Raw genomic sequence first — 17,627 nt, 5'->3', positions numbered from 1 at the left:
TAACAATACCAAATGAATAGCTAAGCGCGGAACAAGCGTAGGTGTTTAGTGCCTTAAACAAATTTTTACTGTTAAGCTGTGAACGAAGCAGCTGTTTTACCCTTCTTATAAACTCAGTAATTATCTCAGTTTTCATTTGCTTATGGTCAATTTTCCGCGCCTGCTTTACTCCAAGATATTTGTACATATCGTTGTCGCCCATGGCCTCGATGTTCTGGCCATTTTGCATATCGAATCCACCGGGCTGTACCTTTCCTCTGACTATATTCAAAACACGGCACTTGTCTAGACCAAACTGCATACTAATATCATTAGAAAATGTTTCTACAGTTTTTAGCATCTCTTCTAGGTGTTCTCGAGTGGAAGCCATTAATTTCAAATCATCCATATACAACAGATGATTGAGCTTCGCTACCACAGTATTATTGCTTTTAATGCTAAAACCTGAGTCAGTGGAGTTTAATAGTTGGGAAAGGGGGTTCAAAGCTAAACAGAACCACAATGGACTCAACGAGTCTCCTTGAAATAGGCCCCGGTTGATTGCGATATTTTCGGTTTCGATATTGTTTTCACCAGGTATTTGGAGGTGAATTTTAGTCTTCCAATCTCTCATTATATGCCTTAAAAAGGTCACTATGTTATCATCTACTTTGTATATTTTCAATATATCTATTAGCCATTCATGCGGTACTGAATCAAAGGCCTTTTTATAGTTAATAAAAGCAGTAAAAAGGTTCCTTTTTTTAGTGAATGCCTGGTTAGAAATGACTGAGTCGATGATAAGCTGTTCTTTGCAACCCATGGAACCCTTAGCGCATCCTTTCTGTTGAGGCTCTATGATATTGTTTAGAGCACAGTGTTGGTAGATACGCCGGGTTACACAGGATGTGACCAATTTTTTTATTATTATTATTATTATTATTATTAATAAACCATTGCTATTGTGCTTGTTTTTATTTATACAGGGAGTTGAACTTGTTACGATTTTCATACAAAATTGGTTATAACTTTGTAAATACCCTGTATAACATTACAAACCTTTAAATTTTTGTGATGGAGAAGTTAACAGGATTTCGAATATAAAATAAAATATAGTGCTCCATTTAAAAAAACAAAAGTTAGGTCTGCCACTGTGTTATCAAACACCCTGTAACATTCTAACTAATTTTGTAATGTTAAGCTCAAAGGTGGCTTATTGTTATTGACTTTTATTGCTATTATATTGCTGTTTCATTGCTATTACTATAGCGGAGCCATTGAGCTTTACCCTACTAATCAATCACCCTGTATAAAGAAAGTTACTAACTGTCACCAAACTTAAATGTTCCCAAACAAATCCCTTCATCGAACGACTCCAAAAAAAGTTATGAGCTACTGTTCTATGTAAGACAGAGACAAGATAATGCGCAGAAAGTGGGCTGTTGTTTTTAACGACTAAGTTTTTACACGAAATTTGTATTAATATATTAATATACAGTATGGTGCAAATGAAAGGAGTAAATTAGTTGTTTCGTAAACCGGCGATAATAAGGAAAAATCTTAAAAGAGGTTGATTTTTCGTTTTTAAATTATGATATTTTGGCATATACGAGTATGTCATACTAGTGATGTTTCCATCGGGGCGTGATGACGTAATCGATGATTTTTTTAAGGGTAGTAGGGGTCGCGTGCTAGCTCATTTGAAAGTTTATTCAATTCTCTATTTAGTGATGTAAACATTTACATAATTATTTATACAGGGTGTACAATTTTTTTTAATTTAATTATTTGACAAAAAAAAAGAATATATTATGTAATTTATTATAATAAAAAGTGTTGTAGAAGGAAAACGATGTATTTATTTAAATTCTGATCAATGAGGGGTTAAATATACTTCTCATTTTTTCTTAAAATACATTAGTCATTAACTTTTTTGCAGAATATCTCGCTTAGTTTTTAGAATATATCGCACTACAAAAGTTATTAGTATCATTATACACCTAAAATCAACAGTTTCTCTGTTATTTCAAGTTGAATACACCGATTTGAGCATGCAGCAAAGAAACAAACTCTTCTTATCTACCATATCCCTCTTTGTATTTTAACTAGAAGATTTATGAAGGAACGAATCTCTTTGTTTTTTTATAACCTACAGAAATATTTGATATAGTTTTTTTGTTAGAGGCATAGTTTTTAAGGTATTCGCAAAAATCCGTCCGTAAAGGTGTCATTTTTCAATGAAAATGGCCAATTTTCAACCACGAATAACTCAAAAAGTATTGAGTTTTCAAAAAATAAACACAGAACAGTTTTAGAATCCATAAAATGAGCACAAGGAGAGTGCTAACCTGTCCTATCCGTAGGTGCAGGTGTGAAGACGACGAAAAATGGAGCTGGAGCGCTCCAGCTTGCTTGGTCCCCCAAGTGACTAATGGTTGGAAATTTTCCTACCTCTCAGATGGTATTGAGAGGTCTAAGTTTTCACGGGAGTGGCTAAAAAACAGAATTTCAGTTTACTTCAATTTCTTAAGTGTAGTCAAAGGAAAGAAGAAGAAAAACGAGGAAAGAGTTTTTTAAGATAAATCATAATGTAAAAAAACCATTAACTACACACAAAAAAAATAACTGAATTATTGAAGTCTTGACAAAATTTAACCTTGACAAAAATTTATGTGATAATTTCTAATTACAGACATGTGGATTTGGGATTTAAATAGAGAATAAATATGATTTCTTTAAAATACTTATAGGATACTGACTTAATAATGATGTTGGAATAATTCAAAAGAAATTTTGACTTTTGTATGATAAAAAAAATGGTTAGGATTTTCTCTAAATGAATATTAATTATTTATATTGGAATGATTTAAAGATACTAAATTCACTGAATAAATTTACATAAGATTTAATTTGGAAAGATTATATATGTCACCATGAAACAGAGTGACAACAGGTTGTTAAAAAAAAATAATATAAAAAGAAATATGTAGTTATCATGTGACTGCGATAATTCTATGCAAAAACTCGATAGATCTACTTCTTGAGTTCTTCTAAACAGTCCTTAATACATTTTATTGATCCACATTGCGGAATTCAATTACTTTTAATTACAAAACTAGGTCTTCACCTGTAAATTTTGACCCAAATTTGTCACATGCCACTTTGAAGTTCCAACCAAAAGTGACCAGAAATTTCTCTCTTCCTCAAAATTAAGACTCAGAACCAACGAACTGTCAATACCACTAGGTGGCGTATAGTGCGTTCCGTACACAGAAGTATGACGTCACGTAAATAGATAATTACGAGAAATTTAGAGAAATTAATTAAGAGATCAAGAGAAATAATTATAAAAATAATTAAAAAGTTCAAAAATAATTTCGTAACGTATCGAACCGTTACAAAACGACGTACTTATTAAGAAGGTCAGCAGATGGAAGCCAGAAACTGAAAGACTAAGGGGAAGTCCTAGAAAGAGATGGGAGGATCGGATGATGAAAAACTTAAAAATCATGAAAGTGAGAAATTGGAGGAACCTATGCACAGAACGAAATTAATGGAAGAAAATTGTGAATAAAAACTAGCCAATTCATACAACAAATTTTACAATACACAAGAATAATGCGGAGGGAATGACCACAATAAGTGGATCAAAGAGTTTCAAGTAAGAGAGCCAAGAAACAGCGTCCCTGTGTATTATGAAGGCCATAAAAACAACGCCTATAGCAACGTTGGAAGTTCTGCTGAATCCACCATAACTTGACATCTTTATACATGGCGAAGCTAGATCAATGATGCACAGATTAATACATAGTAGCGACATATATAGCTCCTTCCCACGATCTGCGATTCTACGGATCATCACGCACAACCGACGACTACGGACAGGAACGCATCGCGGACAGAGCTCTTCTCATGGTCCGCGGTCCGCGAGAGTCTGTGTTTTTGATTGAGATTGAACTATTTAACTTTATTCCTCGCTAGCGAAACGACTGACGGTGTCACTCATGTGACTAATTTAATTTGTAATTTAATTTGGGTATTGATTACATTGCGTTTCTCATGTTTCTTATAATATTATCTCTAACAATGTTTTCGTTAATAGCATAATGTGTAGTATGCACATTCCATGTAAATCAATAATTATACACGTAATATTATGCGTTTTATTTTTAACAAAATATGTTAAATTATCAACTTATAAAAAAAATCGTTGGCCAAAAAAAAATTTTTGGACCAGCTTTGGATATGCTTTATAATAGCCCGGGAGGTAGTATCAAAGTTGACCGGAGCATTTTAGCATGGGTGTTTTTTTCTTTATTTAGTTATGTGTTCCATTAACAAGTGAGGTGTCAGCTGGCCCAAAACCGGATAAATTATGAAACTAGATGGAAAAACCCTGGATGAAACTAGATGAAAAATATGTCAAATATTTATCTCCGTGGCTTACATCCATCATGGCCTAAAATACCTAGGCTCTTGGCTTTCACCCAGGCGATCCACGATTTCACGTTTTTATTATTTAGGTATACGACCCAATATAAAAAATCTGTATGTCCTTTATAGAATCGTAAACTATGCATTTGATGATAATATGATGACTTCAAGCAAAGTTTTTGTACAGGAACGGGAAGGTTTCTAAGTTAATACGACCAACCTAAGTAATCATTATTTACGCAGACACCACAAAAAACTATTGTTTATTAGGAGAAGGGTTGTTTGAGTTGTATGTATCTTTTGGTTCTATATCATATAAAATTAAGAAAAAACAGTTTATTCAACAAAATAAAAAAGAATGTCGGGGAGGGTGGGGGGCAACCCCCAGATTGGTCGTACCAACTCAGCAGCCTTCAGGGGTTCATGCACAACTTTGCTTAAGGTCATCCTAATATATGATCAAATGCATAGTTTACGATTTGTGTCGTATAAATAATAAGAACGTGATATTATAAAAATAATTATTTTTCAAATCAAAATGTCAATTTTAAAAACAAAGAAAACTCCAACGCGGGCAGTCGAACCCGACTCGCCTGGGTGAAAGCCAGGACCTAGGTATTTTAGTCCATGATGGACGTAAGTCGCGGAGATAAATATTTGACATATTAGTTGTATGATTTTTCCATCTAGTTTTATATTTTATCTTTTTTTGCCTAAACTCTCCGGTTTTGGACCAGCTGACACATCATTTGTTAATAAGCTTTGGAACACCTAACTAAATAAAGAAAAACAGTCATGCTAAAATGCTCCGTTGAAATTTGACAGTACCTCCGGTGCTATAAGTCCCACATTCAATTAAATACAAACGCTGAATTCTTTTGAATTCAGCTAGCCCAAAGTGAAAGTGTTCCTTTGCATCCCTTTGGACGCAGGTGGCCTAAATGATTAAAGTTATTTGTATCTGTGGATGTAAATGATACAACTGGCGTTTAACGTGTTAAAAAATCATGACAGTGTTCGCGCGGTCCCATAACGCACCTTTCATCTTTACCGATTTTCGACGGATCACCCCAGATGTCTCTGTGCTACCACGGACGGCCACTTCCCACGGTGCGTGGTGCGGGCTGGTCTGCGTCCGTCCGCTAAATTGCCGATCCTGGGAAGCCGTTGTCACTACGGACCAGCACAGACGTGTCTGTCTGTGCTACCACGGACGATACTCTTCCCACGGTGCGTGGGGCGAGCTGGTCCGTGTCCGTCCGCGATATTGCCGATCGTGGGAAGCCGCTATAAGCCAGATGAATTGTGCTTACAATAGAAAGCTGACCCCTCCGTGGCTCAGTGGTAAGAGCGCCTGCCTTTGAATCAAAAAAATCCGAAAGGTTGTGGGTTCGAATCTCACCAGGGTCCGAAATTTTTATCTCCGGTACTCACCGGAGGGACCGCAGACGTTCGGATACAATTAGCGTCTCTTTGCAAAGACAATGACGTCGACTTTGCAAAGTAACAAGACGCTTACTCAACATACACACTACACATGACACTAATACTCATGTTGTGACTGGCCGAATGACATAACGTCCATGCCAATATAAACAAAAAAAAAATAGAAAGCTAATTTAGAAGCTAAGAGCAAATATTGTGATGGAGCAGCCTATCGATACAACAGTTACGAGATATAGCTTTGACAATAAGTTCACAATTATTAATATACCGCGCAGGGAAGACTGAAAGGAAGATGAACCATACAAGTTGTTACTACCTAGTACACGGATGGCTCAAAAACATCGGAACATGTGGGACCCGGCATAGTAGGTACAAATGAAGGGACAAATTTCCCGGTAAGTCTATCTAAGGATGTCACAGTTTTCCAGGTGGAAACAATAGCAATAAATCACTGTGTAGAAGAAATAGAAAGGTAGGAAATAACGTTCCGTTCAATTGATTGCTATCTTCACAGATATTCAGGCAGCGCTTAAAGCTTTCAATTCTGTAGAAGTCAATTCTAAGCTAGTATGGGATTGTCTGTGTGTCCTAAATAAGCTGTGAGACTGTGGCAAGGTTACGGTAGCCTGGGTACCGGAGCTCTAGGCTCGTAAGGGCAATGAAAAAGCAGATAAAATAGCCAAACAAGGCTCACCAATTCGATTCGTTGGACCGGAACCCTTATGTGCGTTGCAAAAGCAGTAAAAAGAATGGCTACAAGAATGTAAGTAGCTCACAAATATTTGGAATGGTGGAGGAATTCACCAGAACAGGCGAAACAGTTCATTACAGAACAATTGCCAAAATTTACGGCATACCTAATAAGCAAATATAGAAAAAGATTCAAAGCCATAGTGGTTCTGCTAAAAGGGCGCTGTAAGCTAAATAAGCACTTGAAGCTGATGGGCTTTTCAGATGATGGCCTACGCAAATTCTGTCACCTGGAAGAAGAAACAGCAGAGCACATTTTATGTCATTGTGACAGTCTAGCAAATGTGCGGTTCTTTACAGGGAAGGTCCAGTCTCGAAGCTACTAGATCTTTTAACCTTTCGATGACCAACGTTTTTTTGTTGCACGGATGACCAACGGTGGTAAAAAATGACCCCAGGTCAAAAATGATCTGGAATGAATGTTTTCAGCATTTAAATCTTCATCTAACAATACATCCTCGTTTTCTGATTCTATTTCATCTTCTATATCATCATACAAATCGCTAGCAGTAACAATTTCCTGTAACTCGGCCTCAGTAAGATATTTGCGGACCATATCTTATTTGTACACAAACGACTAAGAAACTATAATAATATACGCCAGGAAATAATAATAATAATGACTAACTGTAGCAGACAGGAATGTCATGATTCGTACATAACAGGCACCACCGTCTAAAAATAGATTTTGATAACGCGCAGTGTAAAACTACTTGGAATTCTACATAATAGACGGTATTTTACTAAACATCAACTTCAGAGTATATTTTTTATTCGTAAAATATAGGGAATTTTTTTTATTTCAAAATATGAGGATATCTAGAATCATATTAAAGTCAAATAAAAAAATAATGAGTTAAAAATTGAAAATACTTTTGAATTTATTAAAGAAAAACCTACGCTGGGGTCAAAATTTACCCCCCCCCTTAGTCACTAGAAGTTTAAACAGGGTCAGGCTAGAGAATCAAATCTAGGACTAAAGGACCACAATATATTATGTGAAAAGGTCTCAGTGGAAAATGCCAAATGGGCACCTCTTTAAATCTAACTATGTATCTATATATCTAAGAGAGGCAAACATTCTATAAGGCCTTGTATCTATGATATTTTACAGTCCTTTAAATAGTCTAAAATTCCAATTTTTCAATGTGAGTTATAAAATTATTTTGTATCTCCTTGTTTTTAGTAAGCGCACAGCTATTTAAATATAAATCTACATATTATACATTAGGCTTAAAAAGACTCGAATGTGGGTGTGCTTTTTTAAAAATTATGTGGAGCTATAATTAAAAGTTAACGATTGGGTTTCCCTTTAGTGTGTGTTTGTTTTAGTTAAGAGTAATAAATGAAATTTTATTCATGCCATAATTTTTGCTTCCTCCAATTAGTGGTTCTTCTCCGTTTAAATTGCACGTCAATTAATATTTAGATAGTGTTTTAAATCAAATAAATACCACCTAAATATAGTTAACGGGTTTGTTAATTCATTTAAGTTAAAATTATTCGCTTTCAAATTTTCTGAACAGTATTTTTTAATTGCTAGGACTTTTGATATTTTTTAACCTTGCTCGCATTGCTTTCATTTTTTTAATTCAATGATTAATTTTGATGGTTTTTACGATGTTGGGAAGAAAGTTTTTTACTTTAATTTTTTTATCGAGATCAACGATATTACAGGAGCAGTAATTAATATATAAATAAAAAAGTTCACTATTTTTGTACTATTTACTATTTTTGAGTAACACCTACAAAATTTTTGAGAGCCAGCGAATAAGGAATCTATTTCTAATAAATATGAGAAATCATATTATGATTTCACTTATACAGTGCGCTGGAATAAGTTTTACACCCCCCCCCCCTTATTAACTTATTTATTTTTAGCACATAAGCAAAACGCTCGGAAAGGTCGATTTTTAAAATAATCAAAGTATATTATAACATCAATGTTTCGAACTTTACACGATCCCTCTTCAGGTGACAGGCATAACTTTGATTTTTTTAAATAGGAAAGTACATCATGTGACAGCTCATTTAAAAGCGTTTGAAATAGTGACTCCAAAAATGTATAACACTTTAATCCTTTTTGACAGCGCAGGTGCAAAATTTCGATCGAATTCTTTTTAAACGCATTCATTTTTTTTGGAATCCTGAGAAAACTAATAGGTATTTTTAAAAAATTTAAACGCAGAATAAAAGATTCATTATTAGCGAGGGCTGAGAGTCCCTTAGAATAAAGAAAAAGTTTCTTTTGAATGGCATATTTAAAATTAAAAATCATACTATATTTTCTTTTTTCTCCCCTGCGACTTATTAAAATAATCATTATAGAAGTTCTCAGGAACTTCAGACCCTCGATAATACTGTAATATTTTATTCTGCGTAATATTTTATACTGTAATATTTTATTCTCAAAAATACTAATTAGTTTTCTACGGATTCGAAAAAAATTTAAACAGAATTCGACGGAAATTTCACTATAATAGACACACGAAAACTTCCTTTTACTACGGACTACACTTGGAAACGAAATGAAATTATTATTCGGCACATCGGCAGAGGTAACAGCATTGTTTAACAAAGAATTATTTTTTAAACAATGGTAACACAGAGAAGTTAGGGGGATCACGATAAGGAAAAGACGTTACATTTCAAATGGTCAAGCAAAACATTTATTGTCTCAACAACTACGTTTATTGTCACCATGAACGCATTGATTGTGGTTATTAAACGCAGCAGTAGATTGATTAATGCATTCGTTGTCACAACGGTCAGTTTACATCTATACAATACTCATATTTTATATTACTCTATATTAACAACATTTGTACAAGGTAATTGCTTGTCATCTACGAAATCAAGAATGTGAGTTGCTGCCAGAATTAACATTATTTATTAAATATACGAAACTAAGTTTTTGGCTGCATAAATTAAGTGTTATTGATTAATGTACCCTAGTTATTTTCACAAGTATTATTCAATCATTGTGACAAAAACCAAATACATTCATCAATGTCTAAAATTTCGTTGAAACAAAAAATTAAATTGTTGTTACAACGAAATACTATTCAATAATCATTGTTAATCAATATTACGAACTAATTTTTTTTGAGTGGGGGTTCTCTTAATGATAGATCTTTCTTAACAATATGAGGTGATTCACCAATATAAAATTTAAACATGATTTTAACCAATTACATGCTAAAATCTCTGGTTTGGAGTTTTTATCAATAGAAAACTTGTCAACTTTGAAAATCGGTCTGGGGTAACAACATTTTACAATAATTCTATGTGTTGTTCTGAAGTTATTTTCTTGTGGCATTTTTATAATCAAGTATATTCAAATGGGAAATAAGCCACAATTTTACCTAAAAATGATTTTATTAACGTTTCGACGCCCAAGTCGGGTGTCGTTGTCAAAATACAAAATAATACTAAATAAACGAAAATTTTGTTGCTTAGTAAAAAATTCTTCTAATAATTTATTTAATCTGACTCATTTATATCGGCAATTCAGACACGTATTATACATTTTAAAGTATACCTCGTCCAATTTACTTACCGTTGCACGTCATCAGCGCCATAGCCTGTGACACGATACCAACACGAAATATCTAGGCGGTAGGTGCGTTCCCCTTTAGAATCACTTTGATTCCAAAAAAGAACACACCCACCGCCTAAATATTTCGTGTTGGTATCGTGTTACAGGCTATGGCGCGGATGACGTGCAACGGTAAGTAAATTGGACGAGGTATAGACGACTTTAAAATGATATTGCCAATATTGATGAGTTGCGTTCCTGGGACGACTTTACTAAAAGATAGTTCATTCGATTACATGAAATCAATCCCAACTCAAGAATATCCGCCACAAAAAATCATAGCATGTGCTCTGTCTTTAAAAAGACAACCAAATGCAACGGTGGCACTGAAATTCTCGCGTTAGAGATTCCATAGTAAATCACGAGGGAAAACCAGGAAAAAACCTCGTGATACTATCCCGACATCGTAAGTATTTGGGTTTACATTTAGTTTACTCTCAAAACTAATACCAAATTCTGACTTGATATTTTAAATTTTAAATAATACTAAAATACTAAATATGTACTAACTCGATATGTTACTGATTTACTAATTGTGGTATTTTCTTTCTATTGACTTCCTCCTTTAATATGGGTAACCACATCCTACTGCATTCTACCGAGGAATTTGCGACACAATTGGTTTCATTTAGCATAATTAGAGCCGCTTCTTTGATTTTTCTCTTTTTACTATCTGCTTCTTTTAGGACTATACTTGAATCTCTCCACTGAACTCTATGTTCAGATAAAATAGAGAATTTGATAGATCTCAAATATGTCAACACGCATGGGATAATGAATGAAAGGAAATGAAAGGAATGAAAGGGGAGGGGGTAGGGGTGAATATAAAAAATATAACGGGTTTTTTGCGACGTTTGTGATTGAGATAATGCACCAAAATTTGAGTATAAGTAGACCATGACATAAATAATTAAAATCCCCAGAGCCGGAAACCAGAGTGGGGAAGAAAGGTAGATATAAGGGGTCAAAGTTCCGTTTTTTATTATTTTTTTTGTGACGCTCATGATCGAGATAGCGCGCCAAAATTTGGGAATAAGTAGGTCATAACGTAACTAAGTAAAATCTCCAGGAGTGGAACGCTGCGTGATCGACAAAGGGGTGGGACAGGGGTGAATATAAAAAAATGTAAGGGATTTTTTGCGACGTTTGTGATTGAGATAGTGCACCAAAATTTGGGAATAAGTAGACCATGACATAACTAAGTAATATCCCCAGAGGCGGAAACCAGAGTGGCGGACGAGGGTAGTTATAAGGGGTAAAAGTCGCGGTTTTTATTATTTTTTTTGTGGCGCTCATGATGGAGATAGTGCAAAAAAATTTGGGAGTAAGTAGGTGATGACGTAGCTAAGTAAAATCTTTAGTGGCGGAACGCTGCTTGGGGTACAAAGGGGTGGTAGGCAGGGGTGAGTATAAAAATATATGGGGGTTTTTTTGCCGTTCGTGATCGAGATAGTGCACCAAAATTTGGGAATAAGTAGATCATGACATTACTAAGTAAAATCTTCAGGGGCGGAACGCTGCGTGGAGGACAAATGTTGTGCCGGGTCACAAAAAAAATAATACACACTGCGACTTTGACCCCTTAAAACTACCCTCATCCCCAACTCTGGTTTCCGGCTCTGGGGATTTTACTTAGCTAAGTCATGGTCTACTTATTCCCAAATTTTGGTGCACTATCTCAATCTAGCACGTCGCAAAAAACCCCTTATATTTTTTATATTCACACCTACCCCCACCCCTTTATCGACCACGCAGCGTTCCACCCGTGGATATTGTACTTAGTTACCTCATGACCTACTTATTCCCAAATTTTGGTGCACTATCTCGATCATGAGCGTCATAAAAAAAATAATAAAATCTGCGACTTTGACCCCTTATAACTACCCTCGGCCCCAACTCTGGTTTCCGGCCGTTGGTGAAAGTCATGTACACAACTAATTCAACATATCCACGTATAGTTTTTCCATATTACTTATCACGCACAAAATCCGCTTCTATCTCTCCGACTATTTAGCTTTTACTCTGGGCTAATTAGCACAATACAAGGAAAAGTTATTTACCAGCAATTTTATTGCTGGAATCGAATCTTATTATTGTATGTATTAATAATATAGATATGCAAAGTCCGCAGATAGTGTGCTACTTTTTTTATAAACAAAATGGCGCCCGGAAATCGTGTTTTTTTCAATTTTTGCTCTATAACTCCAAAGATTTTAACTTTAGACCAAAAACACCCAAATAAAAATTCACCGCAATTAAATTCTGCATAGAGACGTGTTTTTTCCGATTTACTTCGACGAAAACTTTCCCCGGAAAAAGCGGGTTTTTCCAACAAAATCTTTAATTTTTAACTAAACTTTTAGATAAGTAGTTGTTAATCAATAATTAAATAACTTGGTAACGTAAAAGCCCTTTCCGTATATATTATAATTCCAGAAGTATATGGAAATTGAATGAACAGTTTAGCAACAATTAAAATGTAAATTAAAAATTTACGGTGGCTATAATAACGACAATAATTATGATGCATAAGAATAACTATGATTTTTTTATAAAAAGGCACTACACCTATCTAATGCACTTTACAGAATTGAAATTGGACTATTTAAGCGGCCTCAGGAATATTTTAAAATTATAAACAATTTTTTGGTTTATAAAGAAATAGAATAACTCGGGAAATATTAAACTAAATTAAATTGTGAAAACGGCATTCAAAAGACAGTGGAAGGACGCTTTTTTTTAAAAGACCTTTTTATTTTTGTCCTCTTTCTCCACACCAATTTTCATATCTTTAAAATCATCATAACATATATTATTATAATAAAAACTATCGATAATACGTGTGAAAATTGCCAAAAATAGCAAAATTCAACTCAAAAATTAGGTTGAAGAAAATGTAACCCTCAAAGTTCAAAATCGGTATACGTTAACAAAATACATTTTCTCGGCTTCCCATGGAGCAATTTCCTTCATTCCTTTTTTGTTCCCTAATAATTCGAGTGGAGCCATCGAACTAACGCATTATTAAATGTCAAACTTGCTTTTGTTTTGTTATAATAGATTAATTTATTTATAAGAACAGAAAATTACATATTTTTTCCAGTTGTAGGCTTTTTTTAGATAAACTTACTACAAGTGTACCTTTTAAAGTTAAAAACATAAATATTCTCATTTGAAAGCTGTATAATTATTTAAACAATTTTTATTTAAACAAATTAAAATATTGTGTTATAATAAATAAATTAATTTATTATAACAAAAGAAAAGCAAGTTTGACATTTAATAATAGAGTTAGTTGGGAACAAAAAAAGAATAAAGGAAATTGCTCCATGGGAAGCCGAGAAAATGCATTTTTTTAACGTATACCGATTTTGAACTTTGAGGGTTACATTTTCTCCAACCTAATTTTTTATTGGAATTTCGCTATTTTTGGCCATTTTCACACGTATTATCGATAGTTTTTATTATAATAATGTATGTTATGAGGATTTTAAAGATATGAAAATTGGTTTGAAGAAATAGGATAAAAATAAAAAGGCGATGGTTTGAAAATTATGATCCTATTATTTATATCTTTGCCGTAAATTTTGGTCAATTTTGACCGGTTGTATCTCAGGAACTACTCGTCATAATTAAAACTTTTTTCTTTTAAAAGAAGCGTCCTGCCGCTGTCTTTCGAATACCGTTTTCACTATTTAATTTAGTTTAATATTTCCCGAGATATTCTATTTGCTTATAAGCCAAAAAATTGTTTATAATTTTAAGATATTTCTGAGGCCGCTTAAATAGTCCAATTTCAATTATGTAAAGTACATTAGATAGGTATAGTGTCTTTTTATTAAAAAATCATAGTTATTCTTATCCATCGTAATTATTGTCGTTATTATAGCGACCGTAAATTTTTAATTAACATTTCAATTGTTGCTAAACTGTTCATTCAATGTCCATCGGCTTCTGGAATTATAATATATACGGAAAGGGCTTTTACGTTACTAAGTTATTTAATTATTGATTAACAACTACTTTTATCTAAAAGTTTAGTTGGAAATTAAAGATTTTGTTGGAAAACCCGCTTTTTCCGCGGAAACTTTTCGTCTAAGTAAACAAAAAAAACACGTCTCTATGCAGAATTTAATTGCGGTGAATTTTTATTTGGTTGTTTTTGGTCTAAAGTTAAAATCTTTGGAGTTATAGAGCAAAAATTGAAAAAAACACGATTTTCGAAGTTCTCCCCTTTGACTACATAGTCGTCGGATTCGCCATTTAAAAGTTACACTAACGGACAAAACCGGACACTATACCGTAATACTTTCAACTGAAGTGAATAACTGAAAATATTTATATTCTTACTTTCAACTATAATCAAATTTGGAATTTCCGGTCATTGAGACTTAATCCCCAACTTTACAGGTACTTGGGATTAATGGGCCCAGGTATCTCGTGGGGCAGTTAGATAACGCCGATTTATGGTACCTTTCCTTAATATTTCTTTACAATCTTTAATATTCAAAAGTTTAGCTGGCATAGTATTTGTCTTTGTCGGGATTCAGACCATTATATCGTATACAGTATACAAAATGTATATACACATCGACGTTCGTTTCAATTTATGTTTTGACTTAATTTGATTGAAAATGAATCGTACCCCATGGGAAAAGTTATAGCGGACGGACTTTAAATAATACGCCATTATTAATGGTTACAGCTGCTGGCTCTAAAAGTCCAATCATGCTACTATATCACTCCGAGCAAGAACAATAATGTTTACTGTAAAGTGGCTTCTCTAATTAGACCAATATTTAGTTTACTGATTCATCATACATAACATAATCGACGATCCTCTTATACCGCAAGGTGTCGAGGTGTCTTCTTTACTCGTTATTCTCTGGGAACTTACGCCACTTTTTTCGGTCCCTAGCCAATTCTTTGGGTTCCTACCACGATTTTCTTCTATTCTGCAATATTTCCATCACACTGGTATTCCACGTTTTCCTTGGTCGGCCTCTCCTGTTTTTTCCTATCGGCCTCTCTTCCCATGTCATTTTAACCTGTTTGCCGTCGTTCATTCTAAATAAGTGCCCAGTTCATTTTAATTTCTTTTCATTAATTTTTTCCTTTAATGATTTTACTTTTAATTATCTTGTAATATCTTCGCTAACTTTACTGATTTGTATATCAAATTATAATTATTAAGGTACCAAGGGTATTATAAGAATAATAACGCTTAATGTCAATTGTGTATAGACCGAGGGCCTTTGGCCCGAGGTATATACGTTGACCGAAAGCGTTATTATTATAATACCCATGCTACCTTCAATGTTTAATGTCTGACTAAATTTTTCTTTACATATATGCAAATAATTTGAATGAATTTTGAATTAATTAGTTTTCAAATAAATACATTTACCAGAAATAGTCGTAACGTAATTGTGGTAACCATAGTTTTACTTAGAGTTTTATTTGTCAAATTGACAGTATTTGAATCCTTATTTAAATTTAATAGGCCCTAGGGCGTTATTTTTCAATAACACGCCCTTGGGCGTTATATCGTACTTAATAGACTTCGAAATAATGTCATTATTTGTCAAATAATAGACCAGTCGGACATTATTAATTTTTTCAGTTTTCTAATTATCAATGTTTTCTTTTTAGACGATACTTATCTTCTTGGCAATGTCCTGCGAATCTGTAGAACGAATTGGCAAGGAAATAGTAAACACATGTTACCAACTGCGAGAAAAAGAACAGGATGTTGAAATGAAGCAGCAATTGTTGGATCTAGCTATTTATACGGAACAATGGAAACCCACCTTTTCTGCTGCAGGGTTTTTTGACTTCAACCAAAGATGTCTTAATGTTATTTTTTCCTCACTTATCAATTATTTGGTTATTATTTTGCAGTTTGATATAACGATAAAACAAAATGCTCATTGAAGTACTAAATATATATAGCAATGGTAAAAAAAAACTAAATGGTAGTATATTCACTTTGAGAACATTTTAAATAAGTTTTCTAAATTTTTCAGTTTTCTTCGCAAGTTCTTTTCCTGCGTAAGTATGTACTAAATAACATCTACAGATTATTGGGAAACCTAACAAAGGCGAATTAAATCGCCAGCAAAATCGTTCATAGGTTCTGCCCTGACCAAGGAAGTAGGGATTCATAAATATTAATATAGATTAGAGAATACAATTTATATAGTGCGGTCGATATGTGAAACAATTGCACATTTAATGATACAAGCATATAATGTGGACCACATACACTACACATACAAAGGTACAAATTTAGATATGAGGCCATCTCCGATTTTGCCTTTTACAAAAATGGCGCGCATTCAAAATGGCGACTATAAATATGTGTTTAATATTACCATAACTCTTGAACGAAAAGTCCCATTTCAACCAATTTGGTATATAGGTTCTTTTTTTGATTTACAAGATGGATGTTGTGAACCAGAAGAATCGGTTTACCAAAAGTTGTGCTTTTACACAGTTTTACTGGTTGTTTATGTAAAAATATGTTTTTTTTTCAATTTTTTCCCTCTGTATATATTAATTTTTCAAAAAGGTAATACCGTAATTGAAAAGAGCGTAAAAATATTTTGTGTAAAATATTTTAAACTTTTTAGTTATGTTAATTACCATTTAATAAATGCATAACGTATCTTCACATGTACCTATGTGTGGCAGATTCGTGCAAATATTATAAGAATTATTGTTAGTTTAATGGTAGAATCATATAATTTGGACCACATATACTACACAGATCAAGGTTCAAATTTAGATATAAGGGCATCTCAGATTTCACCTTTTACAAAAATGCCGGGCATTCAAAATGGCGACTATACATATGTGAATAATAGCACGATAACTTTTGAACGAAAAGTCCGATTTCAGCCAAATTTGGCACCAAGGTTCTCTTTTTGATATGTAAAACCAAGGTCATGAACAGAAAAAATTGATTGACCAGAAGTTGTGTTTTTCCTAATTTGTATGTAAAAACATGTTGTCCTTTTACCAATTCTTTCTCCCTGTATATATTAATTTCTCAAAAAGGTAATACCGGCGTTGAGAAGAGCGTAAAAATATTTTTTAGCAAATATTTTGAACTCTTTAGTTATGTTAATTACCAATTAATAAATGCATAACGTACCTTCACATGTACCTATGAACCTCTTTGAGGCAGATTAGTGCAAATAATATAAGAATTATTGTGCACTTAACGCTAAAAGCATATAATTTGGACCACATACACTACACATAAAAAGATTCAAATTTAGATATGAGGCCATCTCAGTTTTTGTCTTTAACAAAAATGGCGGGCATTCAAAATGAATCTGCCGCACATAGATAGCCACATGTGAAGATTCGTTATGCATTTATTAAAAGCTAATTAACATAACTAAAAAGTTCAAAA

General features: G+C 33.5%; 1 protein-coding gene across 1 annotated transcript in view; it reads left to right on the top strand.

Annotated features, from left to right (window-relative positions):
- The window catches only part of LOC126892869 (uncharacterized), a 54,456-nt gene extending 38,315 nt beyond the window's left edge, over positions 1-16,141 (top strand). The window contains exon 4 of the mRNA XM_050662687.1: positions 15,860-16,141. Coding sequence (XP_050518644.1) covers positions 15,860-16,141 — 282 coding nt within the window. The remainder of the gene's footprint in view (positions 1-15,859) is intronic.
- The last annotated feature ends 1,486 nt before the right edge of the window (positions 16,142-17,627 follow it).

This window comes from Diabrotica virgifera, chromosome 9 (assembly GCF_917563875.1).
Source record: "Diabrotica virgifera virgifera chromosome 9, PGI_DIABVI_V3a".
Classification (NCBI taxonomy): Eukaryota; Metazoa; Arthropoda; class Insecta; order Coleoptera; family Chrysomelidae; genus Diabrotica; species Diabrotica virgifera.
This window is presented reverse-complemented; position numbering and strand designations above follow the sequence as displayed.